This window comes from Borostomias antarcticus (genome assembly GCF_949987555.1).
Source record: "Borostomias antarcticus genome assembly, chromosome: 28".
Classification (NCBI taxonomy): Eukaryota; Metazoa; Chordata; class Actinopteri; order Stomiiformes; family Stomiidae; genus Borostomias; species Borostomias antarcticus.
In genome coordinates, this window is record NC_140261.1 from 1,569,274 (window position 1) to 1,588,451 (window position 19,178).

Sequence of the window (19,178 nt, forward strand, 5' to 3'; positions counted from 1 at the left end):
CACACACACACACACCACATACACATACCCACACTTCTCAAACACAGTCTTTATTCTGGAGTCGCAGCCTAAACACAGAAAGGTGACGGGCAGTTCACAGCTGTCATCAGCGGCGTGGGAGTGAAAGGGTTCATTATAATCAGCCTTACCCTGCAGCTCACCCCCTCTGTACCCCCAAAACACATCCTCAACCCTGCCTGACTGTCTGCTCTGCGCCCCCCCCCCCCCACCCTCAGCCCCATGTCTGCCCTTCCAGACCCTGGAACAGCGACTCCGTCCCCCCCCCTAGACAGCAGTCCCCCGGAGGGGAGGGAAGCGCGGAGCCTCAGTCAGGGACGGGGGGCGGGGCGGGGTATCTGGGGTGGGGGGGGGTAATCCACAACCCAAACGTTGCTCCAGCAGCAGTCCAATCAGGGTGGAAGTGGGGCGGTCCGGCCGGAATACTAATGTCTAGCTGAGGGCCACTTCATCCACCGCAGGAAACGCTTGTCTCTTGTCTAATCACTGATGGAGGGGCCTGGAGACAGGGGGGGTTGAGGGGGGGGGGGGGGGTAGATGTCTGCTCAGGCTGTTGGAGCTTGAAAAAAGGTTCTAGAATAACATGCTGTTTCCTGTAGCAGTTGTTTCTTAGTGGGGTGGGGGGTGGGGGTTTACACAACAACAGGAATAGAGGCTTCAAAACATGAATTGTGAACAGTGTGTTGAGTGTTCGTCTTTATAGTCTGAGTCTTTATAGTTGACCTGGTCCGTGTGGTTTTATTTTGGGCCCCTCAGCTCGTCATAAAGGTGGTCGACAAGGTGGCGCACGCACTGTAGCTACCATGTTAGCGGTATCTAGCTAGCACATGTGGATCAACTGAATTTTTGGCCCCTCAGCTCGTGTATTGTGGATTGTTCCTGGATGGGCTGAGCATGGCTGCGCTTGGTGCTGGGGGGGGGAGGGGGGGGCGCTCTGTGCTGCAGGTACGGGGGGGGGGCGGGGGCGACAGAGGCACAGAGGCGTGAAGTGGGTCAGTCACAGTCTCTACTGTATGTGGGCCAACCTCTATAGATCTCAGGCCAGCATGTGTGTGTGTGTGTGTGTGTGTGTGTGTCTGTGCATGTGTGTGTGTGAGGCTGAATGAGGGGCTGATTAGTGATTAGACACGCAAGCATGCATGTATGCGCCTGCTGTCTGCGCCTGGGTGAACAGCCCCGTTGAGGACGGACAGACGGCCGTCGATCACGGGAAGCCGAAGGCTAGCTGGCTAGCTGGCTAGCTGACGCCGCTCGATGGAAAGCTAGCTCGGTGCTCGCGGCAGATGTAACGGCCGACATCCCTGCTCTCCCTGCCTCGCTGTACCACATCACACTCTCAAACACTCCTGGTCTGTAGAAATAGACGGAGGTTCCTTTTACAGAGATTAGAGGGCAGGAAAATAATCTGTGTCAGGACTATTTATGTCTATGGCAATGTGTAGTGAATCCATCGGTTTACACACACACACACACACACACACACACACACGCACACACACAAACAAACAAAAACAACCTTGAGTTTTGGTGTGGCTTTCATGTGGTTTGGTTGTACGACTGAGAGGAACTCATGGTTGTCTGTCTCTGTACTGTAGCTTCTCCCTCCACATGTACATGTGTTTTGTGAGGGGAAGACTCATGCGTGTTAAGTCCGACACCACACTCTCTCAGTGGTTTTGACAGGCGGGGCCGTAGCCGTCACCGTCACCTGTCGACACCGTGCGTTTAAGTCTTGATTGATGCTCCGGTGGGTTAAGAAAGCACCCGCGCTGTGAGGGTCTCGAAAAGGTGGTCGACAAGGTGGCACACGTACTGTAGCTAGCATGTTAGCGGTATCTAGCTAGCACATGTGGATCAACTGAATGAGTAAAGAGAGGCAGGTCAAAGTATATGCTGTAGTAACTTGACCTTTGACCTAGGCTGTCATGGAGCAGGGCTAATACGGGCGTGTGGGGCTCTCGTCTCCGGAGGGGGGGGGTTCCCTCTTTTGAAGGTTTGGGGAGGGCTTGTGTAAGGCTGGAAAAACCCTTCCCATCTGGAGTTTCTCCCTATGTCGGCTGGAATTACCGTCAGGGGCAGGCAAGTTGCAAGTGACAGCCAGGCGGAGAGTCTGTGTGATGCGTGTGTGTGTGTGTGTGTGTGTGTGTGTGTGTGTGTGTGTGTGTGTGTGTGTAATGCGTGTGTGCGTGTGTGTGTATGTGTGTGTAGCTTCAATACTTCCAGTACGAACTCAGTTCACGCATTTAAGCCACTAGGATACTCATCACTGATTGCTACGGCTGGCAAGTCTGATTTAACATGTAGAAAATGGGTCTTGGTTTGTGATTTTCCATACTGGGATGAGATATTCATGGATGTAAATGAAAGGGGGAGAGGTTTGCCTGATTGAAGTGGCATCAGGAGAGCTGGCTGTCACTCATCCATATTTAATGAGCCTGAAGGACATGTACCATTCAGAAAGCTTCAAGGTTGCCTATTCCTCTCCTAAGTTCGCATGAGAATACACATTTATCTTGGCATCTGGTGAAACGGTTGCTTTCCATTCACAGTAAACTCCACGTACCGCTGCGGTGACCAGACCGCACAGGCCGGATATAGTCTTGGTCTTTATTGAATTTGAGGCTATTTTCTTCATGCAATGTGGTTACATGTCATACTGAACCAAAACTCAAGAGAGTTGGTAATGGCAATAATATGTTGCTATCTGCTCATTTATGTAGGCCTGGGTTCAATCGTGGAGGCTATAGGATACGTGCGGCACAGTGCTTTGTACTGCCGCCTCACAGCAAGAGGGTCCTGGGTTTGATTCCCGCACTACTAGGGCTGGGTTCAAAAAATCAATTAATCGATTCTGAATCAGATGATTCATGAATCCCAAAATCGATCTTTTATTTAATGAATGAATGAATAAATGAAGGAATGAATAGTTCATTAATTCATTCATTAATTCATTCAATGATTCATTCATTTTTGGAATAAATATGACTATGCAGCCCCGGATGGCGACTTGCTAGGAAACGGACTTAGCGCCGTGCAGGAGTTGTGGGTTCTACAGCTGAGGCTCGTCCCCCAGACTGTAAGGTGTAACATCTGAAACAGCCGTGTCGCATTAAAACCTGTCCCCTGTGACTCTAGGAGCCGACAGACAAGTGGTCCTCAGGGCGCAGCTTTTTATGGTGTACAATTTGATGTGTGACCATGAGGTCTAGTCATTCAGACTCCAGGCTTGTGAAAATAAGTGTGTGCGCGCGTGTGTGTGCGCGCACCTGTGTGCGTGTGTGTGCACACACGTGTGAGTGTGTGCACAGGTGTTTGCACATGGTGTGTGTGTGTGGGTGTGTATGTGTGTGTGTGTGTAAACAGTGCATACATACAGTACAGTAGGTGTGTGCATGTGCTTTCAAGATGGAGACAGGGACATTCTGTGCATCGTTGATTTATGTCCTGGCTTTCCTGTAGGACCACCGGGTCTAGATGTGGGGGAGTAATGGATGAGAGATCACCGTTTATGTAAGGGCTCCTACAGCCTGTAAACGTTGAGCCTGAGCACGTGGAGAGTGCATTTGTTTGCCTGTGTGTGTGTGTGTGTGTGTGTGTGTGTGTACAGTATGTGTGTGTGTTCTACATTGTGGAGGTGTTCAGCTGTGCTTGTGCTTCGGTTTTCACACTGTGTTCTCACCCCACACAATCATGCATATATACAGTATGTGTGTGTGTGTGTGTGTGTGTGTGTGTGTGTGTGTGTGTGCATGTGTGTGTGTGTTTGAATGTCTGCACACTTGTCAGCATTCCTGCATTGGAAACCACAAGTATCTTTCCGTGTTACTTACTGGTGTCACTAGCACCACAATGAGGTGTGAACGTGGTCTGCACTCTCTGTGCATCTTACTACTCCTTCCTTTTATCCCTCCATTCTCCCTCTCTCAGGGGTGCATCGACCGTGGCATTAGCTGTGTATTGCTAACACGCTAGCGCTGGCATTAGCTGTGTATTGCTAACACGCTAGCGCTGGCATTAGCTGTGTATTGCTAACACGCTAGCGCTGGCATTAGCTGTGTATTGCTAACACGCTAGCGCTTTAGCCCAAACGCTAAGCTGTAATCAAAATAACTGTAATGAGAAGCCTGGGAAACTGGAGTGTATCAGACCCCCTCCCTCGACTACAGGGAGGAAGGTGTGTTACAGGGGAGCTTTAGCATAAAGGCTAGAATTAGGTGGTCACACATCGGCCAATTGACTTACAGAAACAGGTAGCCTACCTGCGCGGTTCTATTTTAATATGGTACTTGGCGAGGTGATAGGATCATATTAAAGGAAGGTTTTTATGGTTACGTAAATGGTTTATTGCCATACAGTAATTCATGTTGTAATGCTTCTCTATGGATCATCTGGTTTTCATATTGCCTGGTTTTGTGCTCTCAGACTGCTCTGTGGGTTTATTATTTATGTGTGTGTGTGTGTGTGTGTGTGTGTGTGTGTGTGTGTGTGCTGTTTCAAAACAGCATCATCTGGATTTGCCTTCTATATGAGGTAGAGAAAGAGGCTATTGAGAAGAGCAGCTGTTTGATCAAATTAAGCTTTAAATATTGAACTATCCAGAGAATCAAATCTCAAAAATCAATCTATTCACAATCGTCTACTTCTTTCCTGTCATTTTTTCCTGCACAGCATGTCAGCTCAAACAGTACTGTAATTTGTATGAATTGAAGTTGCCTCAGTGTTGTTGAGCCACAAGAGGCAGTCATGTCAGCGTGTGGTCTTCGAAATATGTGAATATGTCAATTGTGATATTACATATTGTAAGTCTTCATATTACACTGATTCATGATGATACTGTATGAAATGTGATTCCCGACCACAAGGCCCACATAGAACAGAAACTGGCCCTAATCAAATGCATATTCTGTCAACTTAACTCAGATAAGCTTTACTCAAATGAAAATAAGCTTAATCAGTTTCGGTTTCGGGGACGTTGTTTATATTTGTGTATCTTGGGATTTGCAGTCTTCACGTTGTTGTGGTCTACGTGTGTGGTAATACCACGGTAATTGGGCTGTCATTACCTGTGATGATCCCTGCCTCACAAAACGACGATTGTTCTCTATCTGGCATCCCTGTGTTCTGGTTCTAACGCGGTTCTATTGATATAAACCGCCGTTCCGTTCTCATAAATCCTCCACTCCCGCCAAAAAGCCTAGACGTATAGGCAGCGTTGGCAGCACATGCTTCAGTATGCGGCTTCATTGGCTTCGGTACGACGCAGTTCGCAGTTAATCCTTTTAATACGACCACGTCACCGGCAACATTTAAAAAAATATCTAACAAATATTTAATAATATTAAAAAAAATATTTAAAAATTCCTCACTCCAACACTTGCTGAAAGCTGAGAAACTGCGCTTTCTAGTATTATAGGGAAAATCCAATTAATATTTGAAATGTTGTCACTTTATTTTCAGGGTTAAAGGGGTTAAGGCTAATATTCTCTACAGATGCGTGTGTCTGTGTGTGTACATTGCTGCATGTACAACATAGAAATATGTCTATGTAGAAATATGTCTACCTAGCGCCTACTGTGGGTGTCTCTGTATCAGCCCCCTAGGCCTTTGCATGTTTGCGCAATGTGTATTCCTGTTGTGTGTGTCTGTTGGACGCCAGCCACTCCGAATCCTTTATGACCTCCGCGTGCTGATTTACTGTATAGATGTGCAGCGCAGAGCGGGAGAGGATGCAGCCCCTGCCAAGCCAACAAACCCTGGCTGGCTAAAAGTAAGGGTGGGGGTGGGGGTCACGTTTTCTCCAAAGGCAAAAGGCCTCTTCCCTGTTCCACAAGGGCAGTGTGATGGCTGTGCGTTGTGGCTCCTCACTACTAGCCCTGCAGGCTAACGTGAAGACGCTAAAACCCCGTTTCTCTGCTTCCTTCGGGTTGCACTGCAGCTACAGCAGCCTAACATGGGAAGTGAGTAGATAATATGACTGCCACCAGAGGATTGGTGGAGGTATTATTATAAAGCCGCCCGTGGGAAAAAAGCCTCAGTTTTCCCACTTTGTGCAAAGCCAGGGCCTTGAAACCAGGCACCGTTTCCAAGGGCTCTGAGGGAAAATAATTAAACGGGGCTTCATCTTTCGCTGAAATATTTAGACCACAAACCTGTTTGGTGGAATTGTGGTTGCAGAGAGAAGAAAATTGGAAGTTCCCTCTCCGACTCTTTTGCGGCATATGCTTGTGATTCTTTCTGTCAGTCAGCCCGTCTGTCTCGTAGCATCTTCAGTGCCTAAAGAGCATAGTGCTCTCCTTCCTCCTTCCCCTCCTCCCCCCTCTCCTCCTCCTTCCCCTCCTCCCCCCTCTCTTCCTCCAGTGCCTCCTCTCTATAGGCCAAGTCCTTGTCAGAATAGCACACTGGGCTAGTGCTAAAAGCAGAAAGTAGGCCATAATCCTCCAGCTGCCGCTAACTGCTAACCGCTCCCCCACAATCCTCTGGGGCAGAAGGGGAGGGCATTGCAGTGACAGTAGACATTTTTTCCTCGCAGTCACTGCAGTGCCGCAAAGCCTCCTTTAAACCTTTAACCCTGAAAGTACAGTGACAACATTTTGAATATTAATTGGATTTTCCCTATAATACTTGGATGCGCAGTTTCTCAGCTTTCAGCAAGTGTTGGAGTGAGGAATTTTTTAGATTTGTTAGATATTTTTTTAATATTATTAAATATTTGTTAGACATTTTTAAAATGTTGCCGGTGACGTGGTCGTATGGAAAGGGTTAACAGCCTGGGCTGCCACAGCTGTGGCCATGAGCACAGCAACGGACTGTAAGATGGAACCCCCTCCTCCCTCCCTCCCTCCCTCCCTCCCCTTTCCACAATGTATGCCCCGATGTGCCAAGCTGAGGGCAACAAGCCCAGTGTCACAATAGAGAGGAGCCAGACTTCCAGAGCGGCTTGGTTCCCTTGGGAGTAGAAGTGGTGGCAGTCTGTGAAAAGGACTGGATGATGGGTCCTGGAAGGATACCACTCTTGACCCCTGGCTGAACCGTTGGGGCCCCTTGGGCAGTTGGAACCCAAGAGTGTGGCCCCTTCACATGGATTGAGTATTTTCAGATGTTACTAATATGCTGATGTTAGACTCTTTGGGCTTCATATCAGCTGGCCTGCCTGCTGCACGTCTCTTTAGGCCGTGAGGGAGCGTTTTAGATTGGCCGTCTGTTTCCGACTTGAGCAACGTTTTGTTTGACAACCTGCAGGTGATTTAGTTTGTTTTCAGCATGTTGAAAAATGCCTCCATTGTTGCAGTGCACAGAAGTTTGATTTATAACCCTTTTCAGCTTTCTAATACACGTGACAAATGACACAAGTTCAGAGGTCACTCATTCTGGTATCACTACCCACTGCACCGTTTACAACAGGAGCACAACAGGGATTACGACATGAGAACCCGAGCCGGGGAGAATTGGCAAGCCGATTGGCCGATTGCCAGGAAGTGTGTGAACACGAGTGTTTTTGAACATGGGTGTGTGGGAGAGTGAGGGATTATGCAGTGCAGCTATGAAAAGATCCTAAAAGTTAGATTCCATGTGACAACAAAGCGGCCATGTGGGCGTGGTCACACGTCTCTGTTGATGTTTACGAGCCCGAGCTGAGCGAACACCTGTCAACAACTCGATGGGAGGCACACTACTTTCCTCAGGGGCTTGAGCGGTGTTTTTTTTTTACGGTTCTCCTGTCAAGGAAAACCCGCCCGTCTCCAAACCTCAAATTAACAACAGTTCATTTGGGAAAGGTACTGGGAAAGGTACTGTAACCTCTGGAGATTACCATAGCAGTGGAGTAGATCTATTTTCATTGGCTGGTCTGGAGGAGGGATTGTGCTAATGTTTCAGATGGAGCTGCTCTGGAAATGTCTGGCACTTGTTGATGAGGTTCATGTCACTCCTAAGAAGTTTGTCCAGGGAAAGTTCTTGATTGGCCCGGTGTTTTGAGAACTGGCTGTGCTCTTGCAGGTATAGTATTCCAGGTGTTTTATCTATTACAACGCTGGCCATTAACTTATTTTGCAAGGAAATATATTATTTTTATGAGATTCCTTGAATAATGGCTTGAGGGAAGGCATAGAGTGCCTTTGAAGGAAGGCATAGAGTTGGAAAATGTGATTTTAGCTCTTCGATGAGTGAGTTTTTGGTGTGCTACAAAAGACATGTTGGATCCTCCTCTGTTTCTCATGCCTTGAGCTCTTCTTGAGAACCAGAAAGTTCTTCGAAATGAACAATGGAGTCATATTCTGTCTCCTCAGGGGACCAACATTTCTCAGGCTCCACAGGACACTGAAGGCATCAGTGAACTACGCTTTTTAGATGTACTCTTCAGACTCTTCTACCACAGTTTCCCGGCCTGGGAAAAGAGCGAAAGCTTGTCATTGCTTACTTAGGTTGAGTGCGATCATGCTCTGTTGGAAGTCTTCCTTTCTACCTTGAGAACAAAGTCACAGAGATGATAAACTTCGATATGAATCTGTGAGAAGGACTCCTGTGCGCTCACAGAGGGGGCCCCCCTGGGAGGGAAGTCAGAACAAAGAACGGCATCTCTTTGATTGTGTGAGAAACAACGCAGCGTCAAGCGGACGAGGCATCGGAACACATTCCACCGACAACAACAAAGGTGACACATTCCATAGCCTATTGGAATCCCCTCAAATGACCCTGTTGTGGTTTTGAAACGCGGGGTTCAGTCCAGAAGTTACCAGGAATGTCACTCAGTAGAGACAGTAATGCTGTTCTGCTGACTTTGGTGAGTGAGCACTTTCTTCATCGGCCATCCTCAACGTGCTATCGCTTATAGTCTTCTGTGTTGGGAGATGATGTGGGCTACTTACATTACATGCTTCGTTTTTCCAGAAAAGGTTGACTGTAATTACGTAATCATGATGGATTGAGCATGGAAGTACAGGTAGTTACAAAGTCACACACTGTGTTTTCCAGGAAAATACAGAGAGGCTGTCTACTTCGGAATTGCAAGCGTTTACTATATAGTCTGACAAGGTAATTACATGGGTCAGACACGGTTAGACTGGCTAGACACTCTGGTTACACCTGTGTTTTGGTTCTTTTTTTGCTCTTGGTTTGGCCTTCAAGGCCCTCTTTAAACAGGGAAGTATTGGTCATTCAATGGGACCTGTTGCAGTTCTACATTGTCCCACTTTAGATACACAATGAGGGTCCCTCCCTCTCTGTGCGTCAAGCTAAATCTCTTTTTATTGCCATGGTAGCTATGCCTTCCTGATACAAGTCCCACAGGAAGCATATTAAACCCAGGAGAGGGGACTGCGTTAGCAGTCAGGACCTCTGATGGGTCGGCCCTGCCGGGATGAGGTCATCCTGGGTGTGGTGGACCAGGCCGGGGGGGTAGTCCCGGTCCAGCCTGGCTTCCTTCGCACCCTCCCCGGGGTTCTTTGTGGTCTCCATGTCTGGTACCGCTCCGCTAGGACCCACAGACGTGCTGGGATTACAGAGTACTTAGCGATTCGCACTCAGCAACCCAAGAGAGGGGTCAGGTAACGAGACGGAACCCGGTGATTTGCAGCGTCCAGACAGACCCAATCATAAGCTTGGTAATAGCAGGAGCTCGCCTCCGCACCAGGAAGTGGACGGAATGCAGGTTTATGGGTAAAACGTCTTTGAGCCGTCTGTACTGAACACATGAATCAAGCTGTTTTGGGTGATGAGGGATCTTTTCTGCTTTTTACCTTGCGACAGTCGCGTCTCACCAGGACGGTATGAGTGAGTGAGTGACCCTCAGTGCCACTCTACCGCTGAAGTACAGGACTGTAATGTACAGTATGTCGCAGTTCAGTGGTGAAAAATCACCTCCTGTCACACGGTCGTCCCGGTCCCTGTTCTGCACATCAAACAGAGCGATGTCCCTCCTCCAGCCCCTGAATGAAGGCCTGTCTACATTACAGTGAATCAGTGGACAGCCAGGTTGACGCAATACATTACTCAAGCCTGCAGACTTCGCAGTGATGCTGGATGTCATCGAATACGTTTAGCGAGATATCGCTAAATCATGGTCATCCACTTGTTTACATTACATTACAATCATTTAGCAGACGCTTTTATCCAAAGCGACTAACAATAATTGCATTTAACGTAGGAAAAGCCAGTGTACTACTACTTGCCAGAACTCACAAGTGCATCTTCTCTCAAAAACAAGTGACTAAGAGCATAATCTAGTGCTGAAGGCAAAGTGCAAGAATAGGGAGGGAGGATTGTTGTTCTCCGCTGAAGACTTTTATTGTCTGGATACAAATCTAGACCGAAGCTGTTACACTAATTCGCCAATATTAGAATACCAAGCCAAAATCAGCACAGCTGTACATTACATCAATATAATAGGCCAATTCAGAAATGATATGCTGATTATGCGGGCTATATGTGTTTTTGTCAGGTTAATGATCAGACCTCACACACACAGACCTCCCGGACGAATGTTGTCTCTCAATACTTTTGTTTCCCCAACGGTCAAACAAAGGTTCACAACACTTGGACACTGCGGTGAATAATGTTACCGAAAGGCCCAGTGTCAGCTCAGCATACTAGATCTGTTTAACACACCCACACACACATTCACACACCCACACACACACACTCACACACACACACACTCACTCACACACACACTCACACACATCTCCATCAGCACCCATCAGGGGGTTTAGTTCTCCCTAGTCTCCCCCAGTGCAGATCAACATGTCTGCCTACTCTGTGACATACAGCAGTCCATTTCTTTTGTACCCGATCCAAGAGTGGGAAGAAGCCAAGGAAGTGACAGAAACACCCAGCCAGCCAGCCAATCACTGAGCACACAGCCAGCCAGCCAGACCAATCACTGAGCACACAGCCAGCCAGCCAGCCAGCCAATCACTGAGTGTCCTCCCACTTTCCCACAGCTGTACAAATACATGGAGCTGAAACAGTCAGGGAATTTAATCCTGTAATTGTTTTGGCTTTCAAATAGTCCCCAAGAGTTATACTTTTTTTTAAATGGCCGTTCTTAACTATGTACTGTTGAAAATTAATTACTTCAAAATTAATTTTGGAGTGAGAAGAAATCATTTCAGGAAGCCTTTTTGATATATTAGTAAGAGCTTGCTTTGTAATCATTTTTGTATTGACTGTCTGTGTGTGTCGGTGCGTGTGTGTGTGTGTGTGTGTGTGTGTGTGTGTGTGTGTGTGTGTGTCGAGGTCAAGGATCCCTGAAGAGGTCAAGGTGTTTCGCTTCCTTAAATAACCACTTGGGATGTGGCTCGTGTGTTAACATTGGCACACACATTCTACCAGGTGTCTCTAGTCAACCTCTGTAAATGTTCTTACTGGGGCTCTAAAGTGGTATTTAGTGAAGAAATAGATTAATTAGAATGAATGTGGATTGTTCTCAACACGTTGGCGTCATCTTTCAATCCGTAGAACCCGGTGACACACTGTGACTCAGCGAGGCCATGAAAAGACATGCAAACACACGGCTTCTCTCTTTAGACTGAGGAAATACTACCAGTTAAATCCCTTCTGTCACAACCAATTACTTCCCCTCCAAGCCTGGGAGAACTGTTTGGTGGGGATGACGGCAGCTTAGGCCAAGCTCGTTAGCCTAGTGCTGTCAATTAGAGCTCGTTAGCCTAGTGCTGTCAATTAGAGCTCGTTAGCCTAGTGCTGTCAACCAGAGTGGCTTGATATGTTACAAGGCGGTTTTCTCCGCTTCTCTACGCAAAGGTATACTCTTCTGTCATAGCGCCATCTTGGAAACTATACTGTTCTATTACTATGAGGAGATGCACTTATAACAGGAGAAGATTGGTTAACATGAAACATGAAGTTAGAGTTTGTGGCTTTTGACCAGCAGTGTTGAACCTGTTCGAATAAAGTTGCTGTGATATAAGTTCGACTGTTCACGCCCATCTTCATTTTCCCCACAGGCGGTGACGGGTCGATGCTTCGGTGACAAGGACTTCAGGGGAGGCCTGGAGAACGGGATACTGCTATGCGAGTACGTTATTTTATTTTTTTTACCAACTTCTATTCTCTCTTTTTTAAATAATGCAGTTGCTGCTTTAAGGTGATTGCAATGACGTCACAGTAGTGCCTGTTTTCTGTAAGGGAAGGGAGACTTCTGTGTGGTCATATTGTACAGTATGCTGGTACAGTATGTCTTCTTTACCTCAGATGTCTCTCTGCACACTAAGGAAACGTCCTGCATAGTTTATGATGGCGGCTCGCTTAGATATATTTGCTCTTTAGTAGTTAAATATACCAAGAGTGACAATGAGGACACAGGCTTAACCTAGAAAGACTACTTGCTCCTCCTTTAAGCTACAGCACATACTTTATAGTGCATACTTCACATTACTGTACATGCATTATAGTACATATACTTCACAGTACATACTTTATAGTACACGTTACAGTATATAATTTATCGTACATACAGTACATTGGAGTAGGCGTACATACTTCACAGCACATACGTTACAAGTACATAAATGACAGCACATACTATCCAGCCCTCTCCTTTCAGTGGGGGGGTAAATCTGTGAGATTTATGGGGGATTCCAGTGAGGGGGGGGTCCGGACGGCTGGTGTGCAGCACACACACACACCCTCAGGGGGGGAGAGGTAACACTCTCACTGGGGAGGATGATGATGATGTAGAGACTTCACCAGGGGCAACGCAAACAGATGGGTAATCCTAGGTTGGAGACAGACTGCGTCGTGTGTGTGTTTGTACGGTATGTGTGAAAGAGACGAGAGGAATGTGTGTGTGTGTGTGTGTGTGTGTGTGTGTGTGTGTTTGTGTGTGTGTGTGTGTGTGTGTGTAAGAGAGAGAGAGAGAGTATCTTCTAAAAACGGACCTCTCGGAGCAAAGATGATCTGTTTACTACCTCACGATGTATGGAGACGGTTAGCGTTAGCGTCCCCTAGCCAATGGCTTGATTATGCTAATTGAGGCCTAGTGGATCTACCATAACCTAAGAATGGTACTTTCCCTGTCTCAACCTCAGTGAAGCGCTCTCTAAACCTCCTCTGCATGGCTGAGAGAACTTACTGGTTTTGCTGTTGTTGTCAAGACACTCTGGGCAGCCCAATCTGAATCCGTATTGTTCCTTGGTCCATGGCGTCTCTTTCGCATTCAGCGTGCTTCTCCCTACGCATCTCCATAGCGTGCTTACATTAAGGCTGGGTATTGGCAAGTACCTCACGATACAATACGTGTCATACATTAAATAACATTATTTAATATAAATTAATAATGATTTAATAATAATTTATGGATGTATACAAATGGTTTGTTCATGATTAGTTCATTACATTGTATATACTAATAGCTTATAAATGTCTTATAAATGACTGTTATTATAAAGTGTTAATCTTAACTGAAATATGAATATAAAGTAATCTCATCTCCAAATAAAATAATCTTAACCGAAAATACCACAAGCTCCTTCTAAATCAAATCGTCACAGAGACCAAGGCTATTGAAAGACTAGCTTTATCTCTGCACTCGTATTTCAATAACACATGGGTGCACTTTCTCTCCTCTCCTCGAGGACGCCCGCGTTGTCATCACAGTGACGATCCCTTACTCTACGCCTAATCCTCTTCATACCCGCCCAATTAACACCCGACCGTCCGCGACTCCTGGTCTCCTCCTCACGCTGTGTTTTCCGGGCATTGTCACCGTAGCCCCAGAGATGCTTATCAGGGTTTGATGGGAACAAAGAAGGAGGGGCCTCTCTCTCCTAGAACATTATTTTTGGTGGAGCCTCAAAAAAAACAGTCGGCACTTAACGGTGGGATCAGGATCCGATAAGACACGCATTCGCACACACACACACACACACACACACACACACACAGACACACACACACACACACACACACTGGCTGAAAATGTTGCACCAGGGAATTCGAGGCAGTTTGAGAATGGGTCCCCTATGAGCTCAATGTGCTCTCAAAACAAGGGCTGGACAAACAGGAAGTGATCCGTTCTGGCTTTTACGCAAACACCCTCTTAAGATTCCTAGCTAGGAGACACGGTGTGAGTTTTGTTTTGCTTTCAGTCTTCTGAAGATAAAGTGTGCCTCTCTGTCTCTCGTTATTTCTTGTTCTCTTTCCTTCTCTCTCTCTCTCTGTCTCTCGTTCTCTCTTTCCTTCTCTCTCTCTCTCTGTCTCTCGTTCTCTCTTTCCTTCTCTCTCTCTCTCTCTCTCTCTCTCGTTCTCTCTTTCCTTCTCTCTGTCTCTCTGTCTCTCATTCTCTCTTTCCTTCTCTCCCTCTCTCTCTCTCTCTCTCTCGTTCTCTCTTTCCTTCTCTCTCTCTCTCTCTATCTCTCTGTCTCTCATTCTCTCTTTCCTTCTCTCTCTCTCTCTCTCGTTCTCTCTTTCCTTCTCTCTCGTTGCAGGTTGCTGAGCTCTATCAAGCCTGGCTTGGTGAAGAAGATCAACAGACTGCCTACTCCCATTGCTGGCTTGGTGAGTTCCTCTCCTCCGCCCCCCATCCCTCCTTCCTCTCCTCCACCCCCCATCCCTCCTTCCTCTCCTCCACCCCTCATCCCTCCTTCCTCTCCTCCACCCCCATCCCTCCTTCCTCTCCTCCACCCCCCCATCCCTCCTTCCTCTCCTCCGCCCCCCATCCCTCCTTCCTCTCCTCCACCCCCCATCCCTCCTTCCTCTCCTCCACCCCTCATCCCTCCTTCCTCTCCTCCACCCCCATCCCTCCTTCCTCTCCTCCACCCCCCATCCCTCCTTTCTCTCCTCCGCCCCCCATCCCTCCTTCCTCTCCTCCACCCCCCATCCCTCCTTCCTCTCCTCCACCCCTCATCCCTCCATACTCCCACTGCACATCTGCTCTTAAAGGTGCTTGTCCTCCATTCTTCTCCTCCCCTCATCTCACTCCACCCCTCTCTGGACAGGTTCCCTGTAGGGTTAGGGTTAGTTCCCCTAATATCATCTCATATCCTGAATTTCTTCAAAATCCTGATCAATCGCAGTCCTATTTGACATGTCGTATTCCCCAGACAGAGCCTATGAGTGGGCTATTGAATGTGGCCTAATTTAAGTGCCTGTTTCCAGCTTCCCTGGAGAGTAGGACTTCAGTTTGAATAATGAATAAGTTCTAGCGTACGGTCATCTGTACAGTAGCATGACGAGTGTCTCACATCAGAGGAGGAGGAAGGAAGGACTCCTCAGGAGACGCCGGTCACTCCGCTGGTGTCTCCTTTCCTGTCTCTCTGCTCTGCTGCGGCTCACTCATCATGTGAACACACACGGTCAGTCTCTCTTTTGGTCTTTCCTCCTCACTTTTTCCATTTCTCTTCTCGGCCCCGGCCTTCCCCTGGCGTCCGTCCCTCTCCAGAGCTTCCTGCCTCGCTCGCTTACTTTCACAGCCTCATCCTTCTCTGTCTCTCTCTCTTCCTCCCTCTCTCCATCTCACTCCCTCACTCTCTCTCTCTCTCTTCCTCCCTCTCTCCATCTCCCTTTCCCTATCTCTCTCTCTCTCTCTCTTCCTCGCTCTCTCCATCTCCCTTTCCCTATCTCTCTCTCTCTCTTCCTCCCTCTCTCCATCTCCCTCCCTCACTCTCTCTCTCTCTCTCTCTTCCTCCCTCTCTCCATCTCCCTCCCTCACTCTCTCTCTCTCTTCCTCCCTCTCTCCATCTCCCTCCCTCACTCTCTCTCTCTCTCTCTCTCTTCCTCCCTCTCTCCATCTCCCTCCCTCACTCTCTCTCTCTCTCTCTTCCTCCCTCTCTCCATCTCCCTCCCTCACTCTCTCTCTCTCTCTCTTCCTCCCTCTCTCCATCTCCCTCCCTCACTCTCTCTCTCTCTTCCTCCCTCTCTCCATCTCCAGAACAGGAGAGAGGACAGGAGAGAGACGGGGAGGGGGGGGGGGTTGGAGGAACCAGGGACAGGAGAGAGACGAGGGGGGGGGGGGGGGGGGGTTGGAGGAACCAGGGACAGGAGAGAGACGAGGGGGGGGGGACTGGGAAGCCGGATGAGGAAGAGCCAGAAAGAGAAACAGAGAAGAAGAGAGAAACAGAGAGGAAGAGTGGTCAGCAGCTGTAGGAGCCCCAACAACAGCAGAAAGCAGGCAAGAAGAATGTGAGAGGCGAGATGAATAGGCTCTGGGTCCAAGTGCAAAAGAATCGTCTGCACTTAAAACTGTTTTGAAGGAAGTTTGGCTTGGCTAGACTCCCTCTCTCTGCTCTCTTATCTGAGGCATTGTGTCCGATCGCTGCCAACTGTTCTCCTGTTGCTTCTAACGGGCCAAGGGTAATTGCACACCTGCGTTTTTCACAATCCACAGTCCTTTCTCTCTCTCTCTCTTACGATCCCTCACTTCAATAACAACAGATCATCTTATTACACTTTTCAAATATGAAAGATGCCGCCTCGTCCAGTCTTACCGATGCTACTACTGCACCGGTTTTTCATTGAGAACTGACCTCCTGGTTGGTGTCTCGTTTAGTCAGACATCCCTTCTCCCGTTTGCACATTTAAGGGTCCCTCTTCTTTTTAAAGGGCAGTATTTTTCTCAACTAAAAGTCTAATTTCAGATTTGGGTTTGAACAAGTCTGCTGCGCAACCGAGTTGTTTTTCATTCTGGCTTGTGTCCAATGATTTCGGTTCAGACGACACGGGGGAGCAGTTCGTCTGGACTGGGTGTTCAGAACAGAGTCTTAAAGGCTTCTGGGGGTTATCAGTGGTCCGTGTGTAACTGTGTGTACTGTACAACTCCATCCATGAGGTACAGACAGAGAGAGAGAGAGAGAGAGATACTGTACTGATACTGTATGTGCACTGGCACGCAAATCAAGCAATGTACAGTAGCTCAATGCTCTTTTCACGGCTTGTCCCTCTCCACCAAGTGATGGAGCTCCATTGGTTAGTAGCTGACTATGATCCTCATGATGTCCGACCTTCAGATGACCTTACGGACCGCAGCTATCCCTTCTTCTACACCGCACTCACTCACCGAGCGCAACAGAGACGCCGTATATCACTGCGCTCTCATGGGCTAGTGTACCGTACCACAACAACAACAACGACAACCTCTAGCACGTCAACAAGAGCAACATCCTGCCGAGCTCCAGACCGTGGAACAGCAGCCGTCCTGTGGGGGCTTTTCCAGGGTGCCTAAAGAGGTGGGAAACGTATAAACAAGGTGCCGGCTGTTATCTGGCCCGTGGTAATAAAAAACAGGCCTCTCCCCCCCCTCCCGCTTCCTGTTGGGGGGGCTAATGGGAAAACGAGCCCCTCTGGAATCCTGCTGTTGTGTAAGCGGAGCAGATAGGCATCAGGGACCAGAGCAGAGCGCCCATTGGTCGATGGGCTGCCGCAGTAGGGGGGTTTGTACAGGTGCATTATGCGCAGGTACAACAGCAGGTTTAATGTCTTGTGTTAAGTCCTCCATGATCGTTTGTTTAGATATTGGATTACGATCAAGAGTATGTTACAGCCAGTGAGGGAAATACTGTGTGAACTCTAGCTTCATTTACGAGATTACACAGCACTTCATCCATGTCTGGGATCTCCCCAGAGGCGCGTAAATGCAGCGCTAACACAATAACGCATGCAATATGATTGGGAATGTACCAAGAGCTATTTCAGGGTTCACATAATACTGAACTTCATACTTAAGAAACTGCTTGGTCAAGTCTCCCAAGCTCTGGCTTATGATGAGGAATGACTTGTGAGCGTTTTGCTGAGTTTCACTCCGAAACCTTCTGCTTGTTCCCACTGTTATGCTTGGCGGTGAGTTTGGAATCTCGACATATCTCGCCAGACAGCCAATTCCCTCGTTTCCGTCTCTGCAACCACTTTCCTGCGGACGTCGCGTAGGTTCGGTTCCCGAGTGTGAACACTGATGCGTTTGTGTGGTCGCGCCCCCGTCGCCAAGATATCGATTCCAGCAGCGTAATCAAAATGGCCCCCCCTTGATCTTTCAAAGTATGCGTCGGTTGGTCGTTATTTCAGAGGGAGGAACGCGTTTACAGTAAACCCTTCAGACTTTAAATCCGTCCGCTAGCGGGCTTTCGCAAAGAAATATTTGGGAAATGTCTTGGGACTGGTGGAATGTTCCGGTAACCAGGAGCGTGTTATTCTGTGTGGTTCTCTCGTCTCGCTGACCGCCTGTTGGCAGACATTGAGGTCTGTATGAGACACAGAACCCTCCATAGCAGATCTCTCTGTTGGTCATTTGGCTGTGGCCACCGCCCACTTCCTCTGGCTGGTGACTTCTTGTGGACATGCACGCACGCACTTGCACACCTACACACTCGCTACTTAAAATACACACACACACACATACACACACACACAAACATACACAGCCCATCGTGTTCTGTGCTCACCAAATGACTCCCATGTTGACTTCTGTCTCGGTGGTGTTTGTTTATGTGTGTGTGTGTGTGTGTGTGTGTGTGTGTGTTTTATTCTTGGCAATGAAGGAGCTGTTGTCGGAAGAGGGGAAAAGGGAGGAAGAATTGAGTTGTTTGGGTCGGGGACTCGGGAGCACCGGCTACTGGGTTTGAAGGGGAGGGTTTGAAGGGGAGGGTTCGAAGGGGAGGGTTTGATTGTCTGGCGTCGTTCTCTTTCCGCACTCTGTGTAACTTTGTCTTTGTTTTCGTCTGGAGATGTGCAGCTCACCACGGTGGGGTGTTGGGGGTTAGCAAAACGTGTGTGTTCTCAGGATGAATCCCCAAACGTCTTTTTGAGGCCAGCCCTCCCACGCCAGCGCTCGTGTGGCGTCTCGGTAGTCCAACCGGATTCTACTGGACTTCAACTGGATTACTCTGGCCGAAGTCTACATTTCACTGGGCACTGATCACCCCGGGAAAATCCTTCCGTTCTTCCCCCCCCCCTCTGAAATAATGGGAATCGGCTATCCCGCCTGTGGGAGTTAGGGTTGGAATGTACCACTTTGCGGTAAAAGGGGGGAGGTGGTTGTTTTGCCAGTGAGTGAGTGGGAAGGGGGTGCTGTATTTCATTCTGTCAACAATTGTGGAGTGATTTTCTCGCTGGAAGCAGATTCCCTCGAGACCCGCTGCGCTACTGGAACGTAAGTCTTTAGCAAACAGTCTGGAATTTTTTAATGATCTGGAATTCGGGGGGAGATTTGTGTTTCT

General features: G+C 48.1%; 1 protein-coding gene across 1 annotated transcript in view; it reads left to right on the top strand.

The window, feature by feature from the left end:
- limch1b (LIM and calponin homology domains 1b) overlaps positions 1-19,178 on the top strand; it is a gene marked incomplete at its 5' end in the record, with an annotated part of 70,111 nt that overhangs the window by 14,492 nt on the left and 36,441 nt on the right. Inside the window, 2 exons of the mRNA XM_084459547.1 lie at positions 11,979-12,049; positions 14,460-14,529. Coding sequence (XP_084315673.1) covers positions 11,979-12,049; positions 14,460-14,529 — 141 coding nt within the window. The remainder of the gene's footprint in view (positions 1-11,978; positions 12,050-14,459; positions 14,530-19,178) is intronic.